At 39.6% G+C, this 14,051-nt stretch overlaps 1 protein-coding gene across 5 annotated transcripts in view; it reads right to left on the bottom strand.

Moving 5' to 3' along the window:
- Nucleotides 1-877: 877 nt before the first annotated feature.
- Nucleotides 878-14,051, bottom strand: part of LOC123671993 (pleckstrin homology domain-containing family G member 3) — a 135,073-nt gene continuing 121,899 nt past the window's right edge. For all 5 annotated transcript variants that reach the window (XM_045605928.1, XM_045605931.1, XM_045605930.1 and 2 more), the window contains 6 exons: nucleotides 11,803-11,921; nucleotides 6,037-6,134; nucleotides 5,066-5,645; nucleotides 4,216-4,444; nucleotides 3,070-3,712; nucleotides 878-2,401 (listed from right to left, as the gene is read on the bottom strand). In XM_045605928.1, coding sequence (XP_045461884.1) covers nucleotides 1,567-2,401; nucleotides 3,070-3,712; nucleotides 4,216-4,444; nucleotides 5,066-5,645; nucleotides 6,037-6,134; nucleotides 11,803-11,921 — 2,504 coding nt within the window. In that variant the 3' untranslated portion in view covers nucleotides 878-1,566. The remainder of the gene's footprint in view (nucleotides 2,402-3,069; nucleotides 3,713-4,215; nucleotides 4,445-5,065; nucleotides 5,646-6,036; nucleotides 6,135-11,802; nucleotides 11,922-14,051) is intronic.

The raw sequence follows: 14,051 nt of genomic DNA, 5'->3' as shown, positions 1-14,051 counted from the left end.
ATTATACTGCTATTCTTGTCATCAGGTGTTGTAGTCTACAGCTCGCCCTCAAGTTCCAGAGTTCTAATGAACTCCAGTATCTGAGATGGCTTTAAGAAGATTGCTTTCTCATTACTAAAAGTCTTTAAAGCATTTTTTGCGATGGCTAGCGTTGGCGACGCATTAATTCTGTCACCAGTTTATTCAGAGTTTCTTCCTCCTTCCCGCAGAATCTGTACTAGTCGTTTTCTGCTAGACTCATAAGTTGCTTTTTGAGGCTGCACACTCTATCAGGAATCCAGTGAGGAGGATAGCAGATTGTTGCTAAGATAATAATACTTCTTGAATCTTGCAGAATGAAATTTTCAAAGAAACTTTTTGAAATGATCCAATCCAGGAAGATTCACCTATACCACAGAAAGGTTTTGCGCCAATGAAATTAGTTTGTGCTCCCTTTCTGACAAGTGTGTTTGCTTCTTTATTTCCTTTAATTCCCAGTGACCGGAAACCAAGATCAAACAGACCCTGTTATTCTTACCTATTTCATTGAATTTTGTTTAATCGAATCTTTAGAACTTTACTAAATAAGTCCCGGTGCTTCAAAAGTATTAACACATTTTTTTTTTATTGAAAAATCTACTTTATATATCAATATAGTTATATACATTTGCTCCAACGCTGCTCTTAATTTGCATTGCCTCATATTCATTCATCTTTGCTTTTCGAATAAACAATCCCTTCTTTATAAGAGGCAAATTTCTCTTTTTGTAGTATTTTTCTGAGGTATTCAAAGAGCCATTAGAACCACTGGGGTCCAGATTTTTTCTACTTTCTTTATGTTCATGCACCAGCCTATATTCAAATGGGGATAGGGTGATAAAAATGAAAACAAAATAGGTTCATGTCAATAATATATTCAATATTACGCATAACGTTTTTACAAAAATTATATTACTTTATTCAACAATAATTTAAATGATGATATCTATTTGGCACATTGTATTGTTAAGTAGATATTTATCTATTTTTACTTAATAAAGATAGAATATATACTGAAAGTGACTCGTACAAGTTCTTTATAAACTTTTAAATATTGTCAACAAGTAAAATATTCTGCAACAGCCACTTTTCCTCATTACAACATATCAACTTTTTGATATCCGATTTACAAGTAGAAAAACAATATTTTTATTCTCGGTTTATTTTGTTCACATTTTCAATAGAGATTTTAAAAAAGTAAAAAGTCCAATAATTGCAAACGGAATGGAGACAAGTTTCGAGCGAGCGTAAAGTATTCAAATAAATAAACAAACAGTTCAAAGAAAATAGAGAAGAAAATGTTTTAAAGGTAAGCGGTGCAGAAAACGAATCACTCAAGCGAATTTCGTACTTGCTTCACACTCACACTATATACACAACCGGAAGAGAATATTCGAAACCATTTGATACAAATGAAATAAGTCTTAGTCCAGCGAGAAAACACTCAACAAAAAAACGAAAAATTGCGCTAACTAAAAAAGAAACTTGCTAAACGGAAACCGTCCAGGGTCCAACAAATGACAATCCACCCTAGGTGTCCTTGAACTGTCATTCGAACCTACCCACCATCGCCTTAACCCAACTTTTGGTCGGTATGACTTCAGCCAGATTCTCCTCACAGATATCTTTGTTTGTGCTGTCTTCTTCGTAAGTCTTTATTGTCTCAGTTTTTTTGTGGCCGTTCTTCAGATGTGTGGGCTTCACTGGAATCGGCGGTGGGGCCTTATTAGGCCTTTTTATCATCGTTTTCCTCTCGAATAACCTCCCTTCCGATTTGCTGGTGCAAATTGTCGATTTGGTTGTAGATTCAGTTTTTGCTGTTTGGTTCTGTCTCGATATATACCTGTTTTCGGTACTTCTAAAACTGTCCTGTTTCAAGATCAGCTCCCCGCTGGAGTCCCTGTCGTATTCCTCAACCAAACGGTCGTCCAGAATGCTTTCGTAGTAACTATCATCGTTTTGACTAGAATTGAACGAGCTTATGGACAAACTGGACACACAACCGAACTTTTCCAACTGACCGGTGTCGTTCAAAGACAAAGATTTCTGCAGACGGTTCTCGATCTCCGTCATGACGTCGTCTTCGTTGATGGTCATGTCCAGACGCTCCGGTTCGTCCAGGAGATCGTCCACTTTGTCCTGGATCAAGCTGGAACGGCTGGAGTTCAGGATAAACTTCTGGGGATCCACGTACTCTGGGTTGGCTATCCTTTCACCCGTGCTCCTGGAGTGCTGCTGCTTCCATATAGGCGAGGTGGAGGTCTTCTTCTGCTGCTCGGACATCAGGGTACGTATCCTCTGGAGAAGACTGACTCGGATGGCGGACTTTCTGTAGATCTTGTGGTCGGGGTGCTCTGAATCGTCGATGTGAGAAGTGAGATCGCTGTAAAAAAATGGTAAGATTGGCATTTGTTGTTTCCTTGCAATTTTAAAGGGTATAAGGAGGTTTGCCAATACAAAATGATCCCATAAGTTGGTGTGGAAATAGGGATTTGAGCAGAATTATCATAAGATTTGGTGAAAACCTTTGAGAATTCTGTCTTCATGGTCATGCTGTATCTTCAGAATTAATTAATGATTCACTTCTTCGTTTACCCAGAAGCGGAATCTAAACTTATTCAATGGATGGTACAAAAGACGTTAAGGGTAACTTTTGGTCTACCAATAAGTGGAACAATAATCAACCTTAGGGATGATATAGAAGATCTTAAGGTCGGTGTGCCTTAAGTTTGATTTGAGCACCACCCCCTGGTTAAATGATGATTATACATTAATAGGAGCTAGAAACAGGTAATCGGGCATTAACTGATGGGATTATAAGAAATTCAACTGTACAGATGAAGAGGAATATGTAAGACAGTTGTGTTTGGGGAAGACAATCCCAGAAGCACAAAAAATCTAAAGGCTGAGATTCCAATCCTTGACCGGTATAAACATAGAAGAAGGTCTTGTTCATCTTATCCTTGCAACCATGACCACTGAGAGTTCGAGCCATTTTATGCTTTCGGAAGTTGGTTAGACAATTGAAGAACGTGTTTGAAAGATACTCACTTTTCTGGCTGATCCTCCAGACGTGCGCTGGCGTTCTCCTTCAACGACTTGTCCAACACGTGCTTGTGGTAGTTCTCGGCCCCGCTGCCGGCCCTCTCGTTCAGCTGAAACGACCTCGGCAGGGAATCCGCCTTGGCCGGCAGCTTGGTCGGCGCCTCCTCCATCCAAACTTCCGGGGTCGGTTCGCTGTCCCTCAACGACCTCTTGCCGCCCTTTTTCAGTTTCTTGAACTCCTCGTTCACGATGTCGGACACTATGCGTTCCAGGTCCGGCTCGGCCCTCGCCCCGCCGCCGTCCAGTTCCTCGCAACCGGCCAGGGCCGGCCTGGAGCTGGCGAGGCTCTCGGTGGACTCGGTGACGGCCTCGCAGTTCTCCGAGTCCGACAGGTCGGTGTAGAACTTGGAGGCGGCCTTCTGCTTCTTCAGCTTGGTGATCTTGTGCGGCAGCGTCTTGGTGGTGTATTGAGGGATGACGCCAGGTTCGGACTTGCGCCTCCAGTTGGCCAGAGAGGGGAAGGTACGGTCTTGGGAGGCGGCTCGACGGCCAGAGGGGTCTACTGTCTTACGGATGCGGCTGCGACGTTCCAGGTAGTGGGGGGTGTTGCTGGAGTGTTTGAGCGGCGTCCACTTCTCCTCAGTTTCCTCTGGAAGAAGATACAAGCTTTTTTAGAGCGTGGCCCTGGTGTCGCGTTCTACTATAGAGTCTTAAGAATTGTTCAAAAGTTTTTTGACGTATTTTGTTGGATACATAGGAACGCAGACAGCTTTCTACATTTTCAAGAGATTCTTTTTATATATTCATATATGATATTTTTCAACCTTTATTGACACTGAACTGTTCCAATCTGAGCTGGAATTCTCACAACAAAACCCAGACACTTTTATGTAAAAAGGAAGTCAAGAGGCACTAACGTCCATCTATGTGCAAATTTTTCCTTCAAGCTCTCTGTTCTCTTGAGTTTTTAGTATTTCAGGTTTCATACAAAACATATATCAATAATCACAGCCAAAGAAAGCTGTTAGGAGTGTTACTTCCAAAATTCGAATACATTTACCTACTTCAAAGTCCACAAGGGTATTTTATATGATATAAAGTCATCATTAATAGGTGTAGAGCGAAGAGATCCCAATGGACCGACCTACCTACCGATTTCGCTGATGTCTTGCCCCAGTTGCATGACGAGCTGTCTGGCGTGGTTAGGTATAACGGCGCTGTAGTTCTCCAAGATGACCCTCTTAATCTGCAGGGTCCATTCTCTCTTGTGCTGAGGAGACCTGGCGCGAATCGTGCATTGGAGCCTTGGGTTATCGAAGGGCAGGACTTGGAAGGACAAGGGCTCTCCTCTGACCTGTTCTACCAACATCAAATTCGAACACTGCAAAAAATAAATTGGTGTTAAAGTTGCTTTTACCTTTTCAGTATGTTCCGGCAGGTATAAGATCCAAAAATATGCTACCAAAATGAACGTTTTAAACATGAGTTCGATCCAGGGTAGGTTATATTTAATAATGAAGAGTAACAGCAATGCTGGAAGTCGAGAAAGAGTTTTAGGGAAATATCTCAGAGTCTCTAAACGATTGAAGCTCTAGAAGGAAGAAACTCCCAATCCTATTTTAGGCATCGAATATATACTACTTGAAAAGATGCATCTCAAATTGGATGTTATGAGAAATTGCTAAATATGATAAATGCCCATGTGGATCACTTGCTAGTCTGTTCAAATCTTACAGAAGAATGTTTCCCTTGAAATATAAGTTTAGCAAATGAAATAGCTATCAATACGTCAATTCAAGAGTATTTAACATATATAACATTTGGTAAATTCAGGAAATGTAAAAGAAAGAAGTAGATCCAATGAAATGATCTCAGAAGTGCCTTTTTGGGAAATTGGGGACAAAAATGGTCATGTGATGGGAAATAACTAGACCTAGTGTTCTAAACTTCAGAACTGTTCCACCAAACAGTGTTCCGGCAAACCAAATATGAATCAACTCACCATGATATGAAACTTGTAGGCCAAAACGCCGCCCTGCTTGCTTTTGGTCATCAAGAAAACCTTGTCGAAGAGGAAGACGTGCCTCCTACCTCTAGCACCAACCACCCTGAAGGTTCCTTCGGCGATCAGCTCACCAAGAGCTGTCAAAGCCGGCCCGTTCCACCCGTAAAGCTGCGACTGTATCTCCTGCACCCTAACGGCGTGCTCGTGCTTCCTCTTCATCATGTTGATGTCAGACGCTATGCCGGTCATGGTGGTCAACGCAAGGTCCACCACGTGCTTGTGCTCCGGTTCGCACTGCTTGGACAGCCTTTGCAGCAGCAGGTGGTACTTGAGGATTCTCTGGACGGGTTTGAGGAGGTAGGAACCTAGTGGCAGGGCGTGACCTAGGGCGATCTGTTTCTCCCTGAAGATGGGCACCATCTTGTCGTCTCTGGTGAGGTCGCCGATGACGTCCATTGTGCGCGGGTAGTTCTGGCAGTACTCGTGGTAGACTGAGAAGCCGGAGTCGTTCTGGAGGAAGACGTTGGCTATTTTGGTGGAGTCCCCTTCTGCGTTTCTTAGCTGGTCGAGGAATTTCCTGGAAAATAGGGAATATCGTGAGAAGAGTCGATAGATGATAGAGAAAAATAGTTAGGTATGGATATTACTTAGCCTAGAGCTGCTGGGGAAAAGAAATTAAGAATGTTCCTATGAATCAACCGTGTTATTCCTTCTATAACAAATAATTGTTTTATGCCTCAACTGCCTAGATCTCTAGAGGAATGGATAACTCTTCAATTTTTTTTTTTTTTTTTGATTTTGTGGATATCCTATATAGGTGTTTGTTATATCTTGTTTTGTTCTTTAAGCTCGAGTAAAGTTGTGGGATTATTTGAGAAACTTGTGTAATACATTGGCTAGATAGAAGCATTGTGTAAAGAGAGAGAAAACAGATGTTCTTTAACTAGTTAGCTCTAGTAACAACTTACTTGTTGAATTCGTAGATCTCCTCGATGTTACTGAATAAGGCATCTAAATGAGGGGCTAAAACACAATCTGGTTCTGACCTCCAACGTTTCAAGTATCCCTGGAAGAAAAAAATGATTAGGTATCTGCCTTGTTTCTCAAAGGGGTTATTTTTACACATTCAGAAAGTCCTATGATACTACAGCTTCGAAATCATATGATAATGACAAAAAACTGATGAAATTTGAGTTTATTATTCAATATAGTTGCCTTTGAGGACGATACAATATTTTTATAGTAAAGTTTTATAGTTTAAATCTCCAAAATATACTTCAGTTTCCATGATTACCTCTTCTAAATTTCTTTTCAGTGAGCATTCTCTTGAAATTATGGAAGGCTATAGTCCAATCAGTCAAAACCCACCTAGGGTTGTAGAAATACATAATAAGAAGAAAAAGAAGAAGAAAAAAGTTCTATTGAAATCTGAGAACAGAAAAAAGTCGCTGGAGAAGACTTCTACAATTTTCAGGTGGTAGAAGATCCTGAACAAATTTTAGTTTTTTAAAATAAAGGGCGCGTGCTTGAGAATACGTAAACTTGAAATTCCCGGTACATCTCGCATTTAACCAGTACGAATTTCATGAAATTTGGTGAGGATATTAGTATGTGGTCATCATGGAGATAATAGTGTAGGGCAGATTTCTTAGCATACAAGGAAGCTTAGTCAGAGTATTGTTACCTAGAAAAGTTACGAAATCGTCTTGTTCATCAAAGAGATAAAGCAGTTAAACATACTCATCGACATAAAGCGCTAAAATGCAGTTCCACCAGATTCTGACATTGCAGCATGTAAAAGGCAATTTTTTTTTCTGCGTTCAATCTGTAGGTTAATCGGCTAATGGGCCCGTCGAGTCAGTGACTCAGTAGTGTTTCAAAGGTCCCCGCTCGTCCAATTCCCAGTCGGTTAACAAGGCATATTCTTCGCGGTCGAGTGTTTCCTGTTAACCGATTGCATCTAGCATCCAGACAATGGCAGTGATTCATTCATTCTTGGATGAAGCAACAAGCTAAATCATACTACGAAAACCCGAACGTCGTCCAACGGCGATAGCGGTGCATACCAATCGACGAACTGGTCAAGTCCGCGTAAGAATTCGGCAGAATTCGAATTCTAGGAACGACGTGTCATCCAAAATCGACAGGAAGTACGTTCGATCTTTTTTTTTTTGAGCGTTCTGCGAAGGTACAGGAAGTTAACTTCGCGTCAATTGAATCTTTAAGAATTCAATTGGTGCTCATAAAACTACTTTTTTTTATTATAGCAGGTACTACAAAACTAACGGGTGTTTTTTTTCGAGGTATATAACTTTAAGTTGGCATTACTGTTCAATATGGCTACCGATTCAACAGCTGTCAAGTGATTTATTCTCAGTTTGGTTTGGCAATTCATCATGAATAGACTCACGCCTGACAACGCTTGCATATAGTGCAATTTTATTTCGAAAATAATTGTTCTGTGCGGAATACGTATCGCGCACTACGTCCATTTTATTTCGTTTAGCGATGAAGCGCACTTCTGATTGAATGGCTACGTCAACAAACAAAACTGCCGCATTCGGAGAAAAGCTAATCCTCAAGTGTATGTCGAAACACCGTTACATCCAGAAAAACTGACTGTTTGGTACGTTTTATGGGCTGGTGGAATCATTGGTCCGTACTTCTTCAAAAACGATGATCGCCAGAACGTTACAGTCAATGGTGATCGGTATAGAACCATGATTACTAACTTTTTCATTCCTGAATTGAACAACCATGATGTCCAGGAGCTGTGGTTCCAACAAGACGGCGCAACATGTCACACAGCTCGTGCCACAATCGATTTTTTGAAAGACACGTTTGGTGACCGCCTAATTTCACGTTTTGGACTTGTGATTTAACACCGCTAGACTACTTTCTGTGGGGCTATGTAAAGTCATTGGTCTATGCGGATAAGCCACAAACCCTTGACCATTTGGAAGACAACAGTCGCCGTGTTATTGCCGATATACAGCCACAAATGTTGGAAAAATTTATCGAAAATTGGACGTCCAGATTGGACTACATCCGAGCCAGCCGTGGCGGTCATATGCCAGAAATCATATTTAAAATGTAATGCCAAGATTATCTTGGGGATAAATAAAATTCATGTCAATCGAATAATCCATCGTTGTTTTATTGCAATTTAAAGTTCTATAGCTCTAAAAAAAACACCCTTTACATTTGCATTCAAAATTAGCATATCACACGATGAGAACTTCAAATTTCAGTTAAATATCTTGTGAAGAGAATGTGCTAACAGAAAACTCTTGAAAAAAAATAACAAACATCAACCTCCTTTATCTCGAAAACAAAGCGTTTATAAGACTTTTTTCCTCAAAATGATGAGAGGAATGTGTCATTTTATTTTGTATCTCCAATTCAGGAACACGCTGTATACGAACATGTCCATAATTCCACAGCCTGCCTCGAGCAATTCAGTGAACGATCTGGTTTTAATTACGTCAATTATTCAACACTATACCATAATCACATTCACACTTTATGAAAAGAGTTCTCTTAGAGTTTAATTGGTCTAATGATAAGTTATAGAATACAAACATTACCTAATTAGAATTGCAAATACCTATATCGCAAGTTCAACAACAAAAGGATCAACAACGTAGACAATGAGTAATAAATAATTCCTCGAAAACTTTGATAGCACTATCGAATCCGCGAACGAGAACATTTAGCAATATTGGATTCGTATCACAATTATGAAATCATACCGTATCCAGTGAGAAAAGTCAACATTGTTGATTCTCAATGGATTTTATTTGACACTTTTGTTTCTGATAGTTTATGAGAGTGTTAATTCAGTAAGTACACAAACTATACCAAATCGAATAATAATCTACTATTCTAGGCATTTTTAGTTACTATACGGGCATTTTCGGTAGATCTAGAAGTTTCAGAATCTATTAATTTCGAAAACAAAAAAAACAAGGATTAATAAGCAGAATTGTCACATTTGGAGCTCGGAAAATCCAAGAATAATTGTTGAAAAATCTCTTCATCTTCAACATGTTACTGTTAGGTTTGGTTTTTGGGCTGTAGGTGTGATTGGACCTTACTTATTAGAAGATGAAAATATTGAAAGATTGAAAACTCAAGAGAAAATTTATAAAAAAAGGAAGTTGTGAAGTTAGGAGTTTTTGAGCGCCAAATGAAAACTTGGAGACCACATGTACACCCATCTACAGTTATGTGCTCCTCATTTCTTGATGATTCGAGATGAAATAGTAGGCCCTAGCAAAATTCTCATCGACGGACGCCACTGACCGAAAAACAAACCGTGAACGAGTTCATGTTTCTCGGACAACATGGCGTCGAAATGGCACATTATTACGCTGGTCTCAGTAACGCACACATATGGCAACCGTAAGTACGTTTCTAAAACGGTGAACCGGTGAACTACTCAAGACAGGAAGTTTACTTATCTGGAGGAATTTCCGAACGGTTTTTGTGCGTCTTCGGACGCACCGGAGCGGAAACGAGGTCTTGGATAACCCATTAACTAATCCCGCGTCGGATTTGTGCGGATCGACGCCGAATTTGCTTCATTTTATGGAAAGACTCTATTTTTCACGCTTTTCTCGTTATCTGTGTTGGTCCATTAGGCCGGTCGCGTGTTACGCCTATGGTCGGGGGACTTTTTGTCACCTGCCGAATAGGATAGGTGACGGTAATAAAGAATCCAAGAACTAATGGCCAGAATGGCCTTAAAAATAATATAAGTTGAAGGGGCTATACAAAATTACTCTGTTTTCATTTAAACATTTAGATTAATAAGATTTTCAATAAAGAAAAAATATAAAATACAAGGTGTACATATACACCTTGTTGTTTGAAACACCAATCAGAGTGATTTACGGCATTTTGAAGTATTTCCAATCGAAAGATGTTTAGAAATGAACCTAGTAAGAAACTAGCAGAAATGTGATCTAACGATACATTCTGACAGTCAGGCTGCATTCAAAGCATTGAGCTCACAATTCACACATCTATTTTAAGATGGTATAAGAGTGCCGAAGGAAACTCAATGAAATAGGCAAGAATAACAAGGTCTGTTTAGTCTGGGATCCCAATCAATCGGGAATTTAAGGAAATGAAAAGGCCAACAAACTTGCCTGCAGAAAGGAAGTAACTACTACTTTCATAAGCCCAGAACCTTTCTGTAGTATAGGCAAATATACCTACATGAGAGAGTTTCAGAAGGAAGAAGGAGAGAACCTGAAGTGAAACATTCTGGCAGAATTTTCCTAGGTTGGATCATTCCAAAAATTTTGATCTACGAAGTATCTAAATCTCAGCAAGAAAATGCTATATCTCCTCACTTGATTCCTCACAGAAAGCACTCCATGAGAATGAGTCTAGCAGAAAACGACGAGTGCAGATTCTGTGGGGAAGATGAAGAAATTCAGGATCACCTGGTGACAGAATGCGTCGTCATCGCTAGCCAACCAAAAAGTGCTTTGTACAAGATACATTGTAGTCCTTGAAGTCATTCCAAATACAGAAGTTCATCAGAACTCTGGAACAGGGATTTCAAAATCTGTCATCTGACTTATTCATCAGTAACAAGCCTAACCTAACAGTCATTCAAGAAAATAATATTCCAACACCAAACCACAAATAATCGTGCAAACACATATTTATTTTTATACTATATTACCAATATATCAGTCATAATATTAAACCTAGAGTGTACACACGATTGAAGAAGCCAAACATCACAAGATGCTCATAAATTATCTAGATAATTATGTATATTACGCCTATTTTTTTCTAACATGACGACATACCCATCTATAGACCGATTCGAATCGAAAGAATCAATTGTCCTGTCATATATGTGCCCATCCTTTTCCCGTTGGCAAAACAACATAACCTCCAAATTAACGGAAAGCGAAGGTAACACACAGGCATCGAAGTGACTCATCTAATCAACATAAGCGAAGGTCAAAAGAGGCGCACACAGTCGAATTCATTGAATAGGAAACGAAACGGTTCAAAGTCTCACCACTGCGGTCGAACAGACCCAGTCAATTAAGTGGATAGTGGACCACGATTCTTAATAATCAACAGTTTAAATGAGATAGGGCCATTAAACCAGGAGGTACAACGTGACCAATGTCAGCTGTGCTCGGATCTACGATCTCTGATTCTCAATTCGCGTTTGCTTATATATACGACGTCTTTGTCAATGGCCTTCCTCAAGGGTATCATCAGGGGCCATCTGGTTTCCTAATTTTCATGTTTTGCATTTCCTCTGTTGGATAATTAGCACATATGATTTGGGAACCAAGAAGCACCTATTTTTTCAAGTATTTACTTATATTTTTGATTTTCCTTCCTAATTTTATATGATCGAGGTGTTATCCGTGGTTTCTTTTTGGACTTTTGTGGTACCGATCAAAAGAGTAATTGTTTTCATCACATTTTACTAATGCTCTATGTTTCAAAGTGATATTATATTATAAATAGCTCGCAACATCATCTACAAATAGTTAAATCTGATATTTCATTGTCTAGGCCCTAGGGTATATAGGTATTGGATTATAGATCGCCGAGAACAGAACCCTGAAGGACACCAAATTCAATTATTCCCATCGTCAATTCTGTTTCATTTATATTATATTTGCACGATTTTAGTTTTGCCAGAAAGGACTCTAAATTGAGCAGATATAGTGACGAAAAAAGATACGAACCTCTATGACCTCGTTCAGGTCTGATACGTAAACGGCCTCAGAGTCCAGGACCTCCTGCAGAACCCTCATTTCTGCAGTCATCACGGAAGGTTGCTCAGCTATACCGCTATCAGCAGATCCTGCAAAAATTGAAATTATTGAATAACAATCACATGTTTAAAAAAGCAAGGTCGTTTTGTACAAGGTGTATATTTGCAATATTCAGATTTATGTTGATGCCGATAATTCATAAATTAAGGTTAGGAAACATACACGACGGATCCCGAAACTTTCGAATTAAAATTTTCGTTTGTTCGATATGCAACTCCCTTGGAATTGTTTATGATAATATTCAGTGACCGTATCAACGTTCAATGATCCCCAATAGGTGCAACATTATTGCAAACCAGTTATGGGATGATCTCTTGATTTATATACGATCAAGACGGTCCGCTTCTGAACAGCAAAACAACATGGTAGGAAAAGAAGCAATATCAATATCGTAATTTTGCTCTTGCGTGAAGATTGTTTTTTAATTCAGGCCGACTTTGATGAATTTAATACCGACTCAATGGAATATATAGATCCAATATTGAAAAAAAAACTCTTAATCATCGACATCAGACAAACAGCCGATATAACATTTTGTCTATTTACCTGATGAACTACATGTTGCATATTTTTTTTTACTCTTTCGAATTTTTCAAAGCAGCTCTGATGGAGGCACAATAGAGCTCAAGGTGCAATGAAACCCCCCTCAAAAAATACCATAAAATCCATTAAAAATACCTGAATAAGGAATCAGGAATGAAAAAGTTAGTAATCATGGCTCTATACCGATCACCATTGACTGTAACGTTCTGGCCATCATCGTTTTTGAAGAAGAACGGACCAATGATTCCACCAGCCCATAAAGCGCACCAAACAGTCAGTTTTTCTGGATGTAACGGTGTTTCGACATACACTTGAGGATTAGCTTCACTCCAAATGCGGCAGTTTTGATTGTTGACGTAGCCATTCAATCAGAAGTGCGCTTCATTGCTAAACAAAATAAAATGGACGTAGTGCGCGATACGTATTCCGCACAGAACCATTATTTCCGAAATAAAATTGCACTACATATTTGCAAGCGTTGTTCAGGCCTGAGTCTATTCATGATGAGTTGCCAAACTAAACTGAGAATAAATCACTTGACAGCTGTTAAATCGGCCGCCATCTTGAACAGTAATGCCAACTCAAAGTTATATACCTCGAAAAAAACACCCGTTAGATCCAATATTGAAAAAAGAACTCTTAATCATCGACATCAGACAAACAGCCGATATAACATTTTGTCCATTTATCTGATGATATTGCATTTTTTTTTACCCCCCTTAAAAAAATACCATAAAATACATGGAAAATACCTGAATAAGGAACCATATAATTTCGATGATAAAATTCCTGACATGCAAAGAATGAACATCTACTTCATAAACTCACAAAAATCTTTCAACAGATCAACAGGTGCAGACTAAGTGTTGAGGAATTTTCATTCTCCAGCAGCATGCTATTCACTTCAGTTGAACCAGAGCAGTTAAGATCGGGAGCCTTGCAAATCGACCGAGCAGTCAATAACAAAGATGCCGATCTTTTTCCAGACACCCTGTACACGGCGACCGAAGTGCAGAATTAGCATAGACACTGTCAGGCTCAGATAAATCAGAGGATGGATACGGTCTCTCGTACGGCTTCCCTGAAATCTGTACATGCAGATCGCAAGGAATTTATTGACTACAGGGTCGCATTGCGCAGAGTGTGCGAGAAAAAGTACTTGGGCGATTGTCCTGGTGGTGAAGATAAGACACGGTACAAGGAATTCCTGCGGTAATTTGTTTAAAATGCCGCCAGAAACAATGGAAGATTTTTACTAGGCCACGAAGGTTCACCGAGACGACTACGTTGGGGCGACATACAGGGCGGCTCACAAAAACAGCACAGCCTGATATTGACGTGAGACAGGTCCATTTTAATTGGAAAGGGACATCTTGTGTGAGTGGTAATCGAAATAAATAGGTCACATGTCATACAATAAGCTTAGGTATTCGTAAACATAACGCCATCGAAATATTAGTCGATTTGTGTCTGCATCATAAAGTTATTCTCGCTTAAACATATCAGTTTACGAGCCAAATTCGCGTAATTTGCGGGAGGTTTTAATCTTCTGTTTTAATATGAAGAAATCTGCGGCTGAGGCCCATCGAATGCTCTCAAATACCTATGGTGAGACC

This window comes from Harmonia axyridis, chromosome 2 (genome assembly GCF_914767665.1).
Source record: "Harmonia axyridis chromosome 2, icHarAxyr1.1, whole genome shotgun sequence".
Lineage (NCBI taxonomy): Eukaryota > Metazoa > Arthropoda > Insecta > Coleoptera > Coccinellidae > Harmonia > Harmonia axyridis.
Note: the sequence above shows the minus strand (reverse complement) of the source record. Positions and strands in the feature narration are given on the sequence as shown.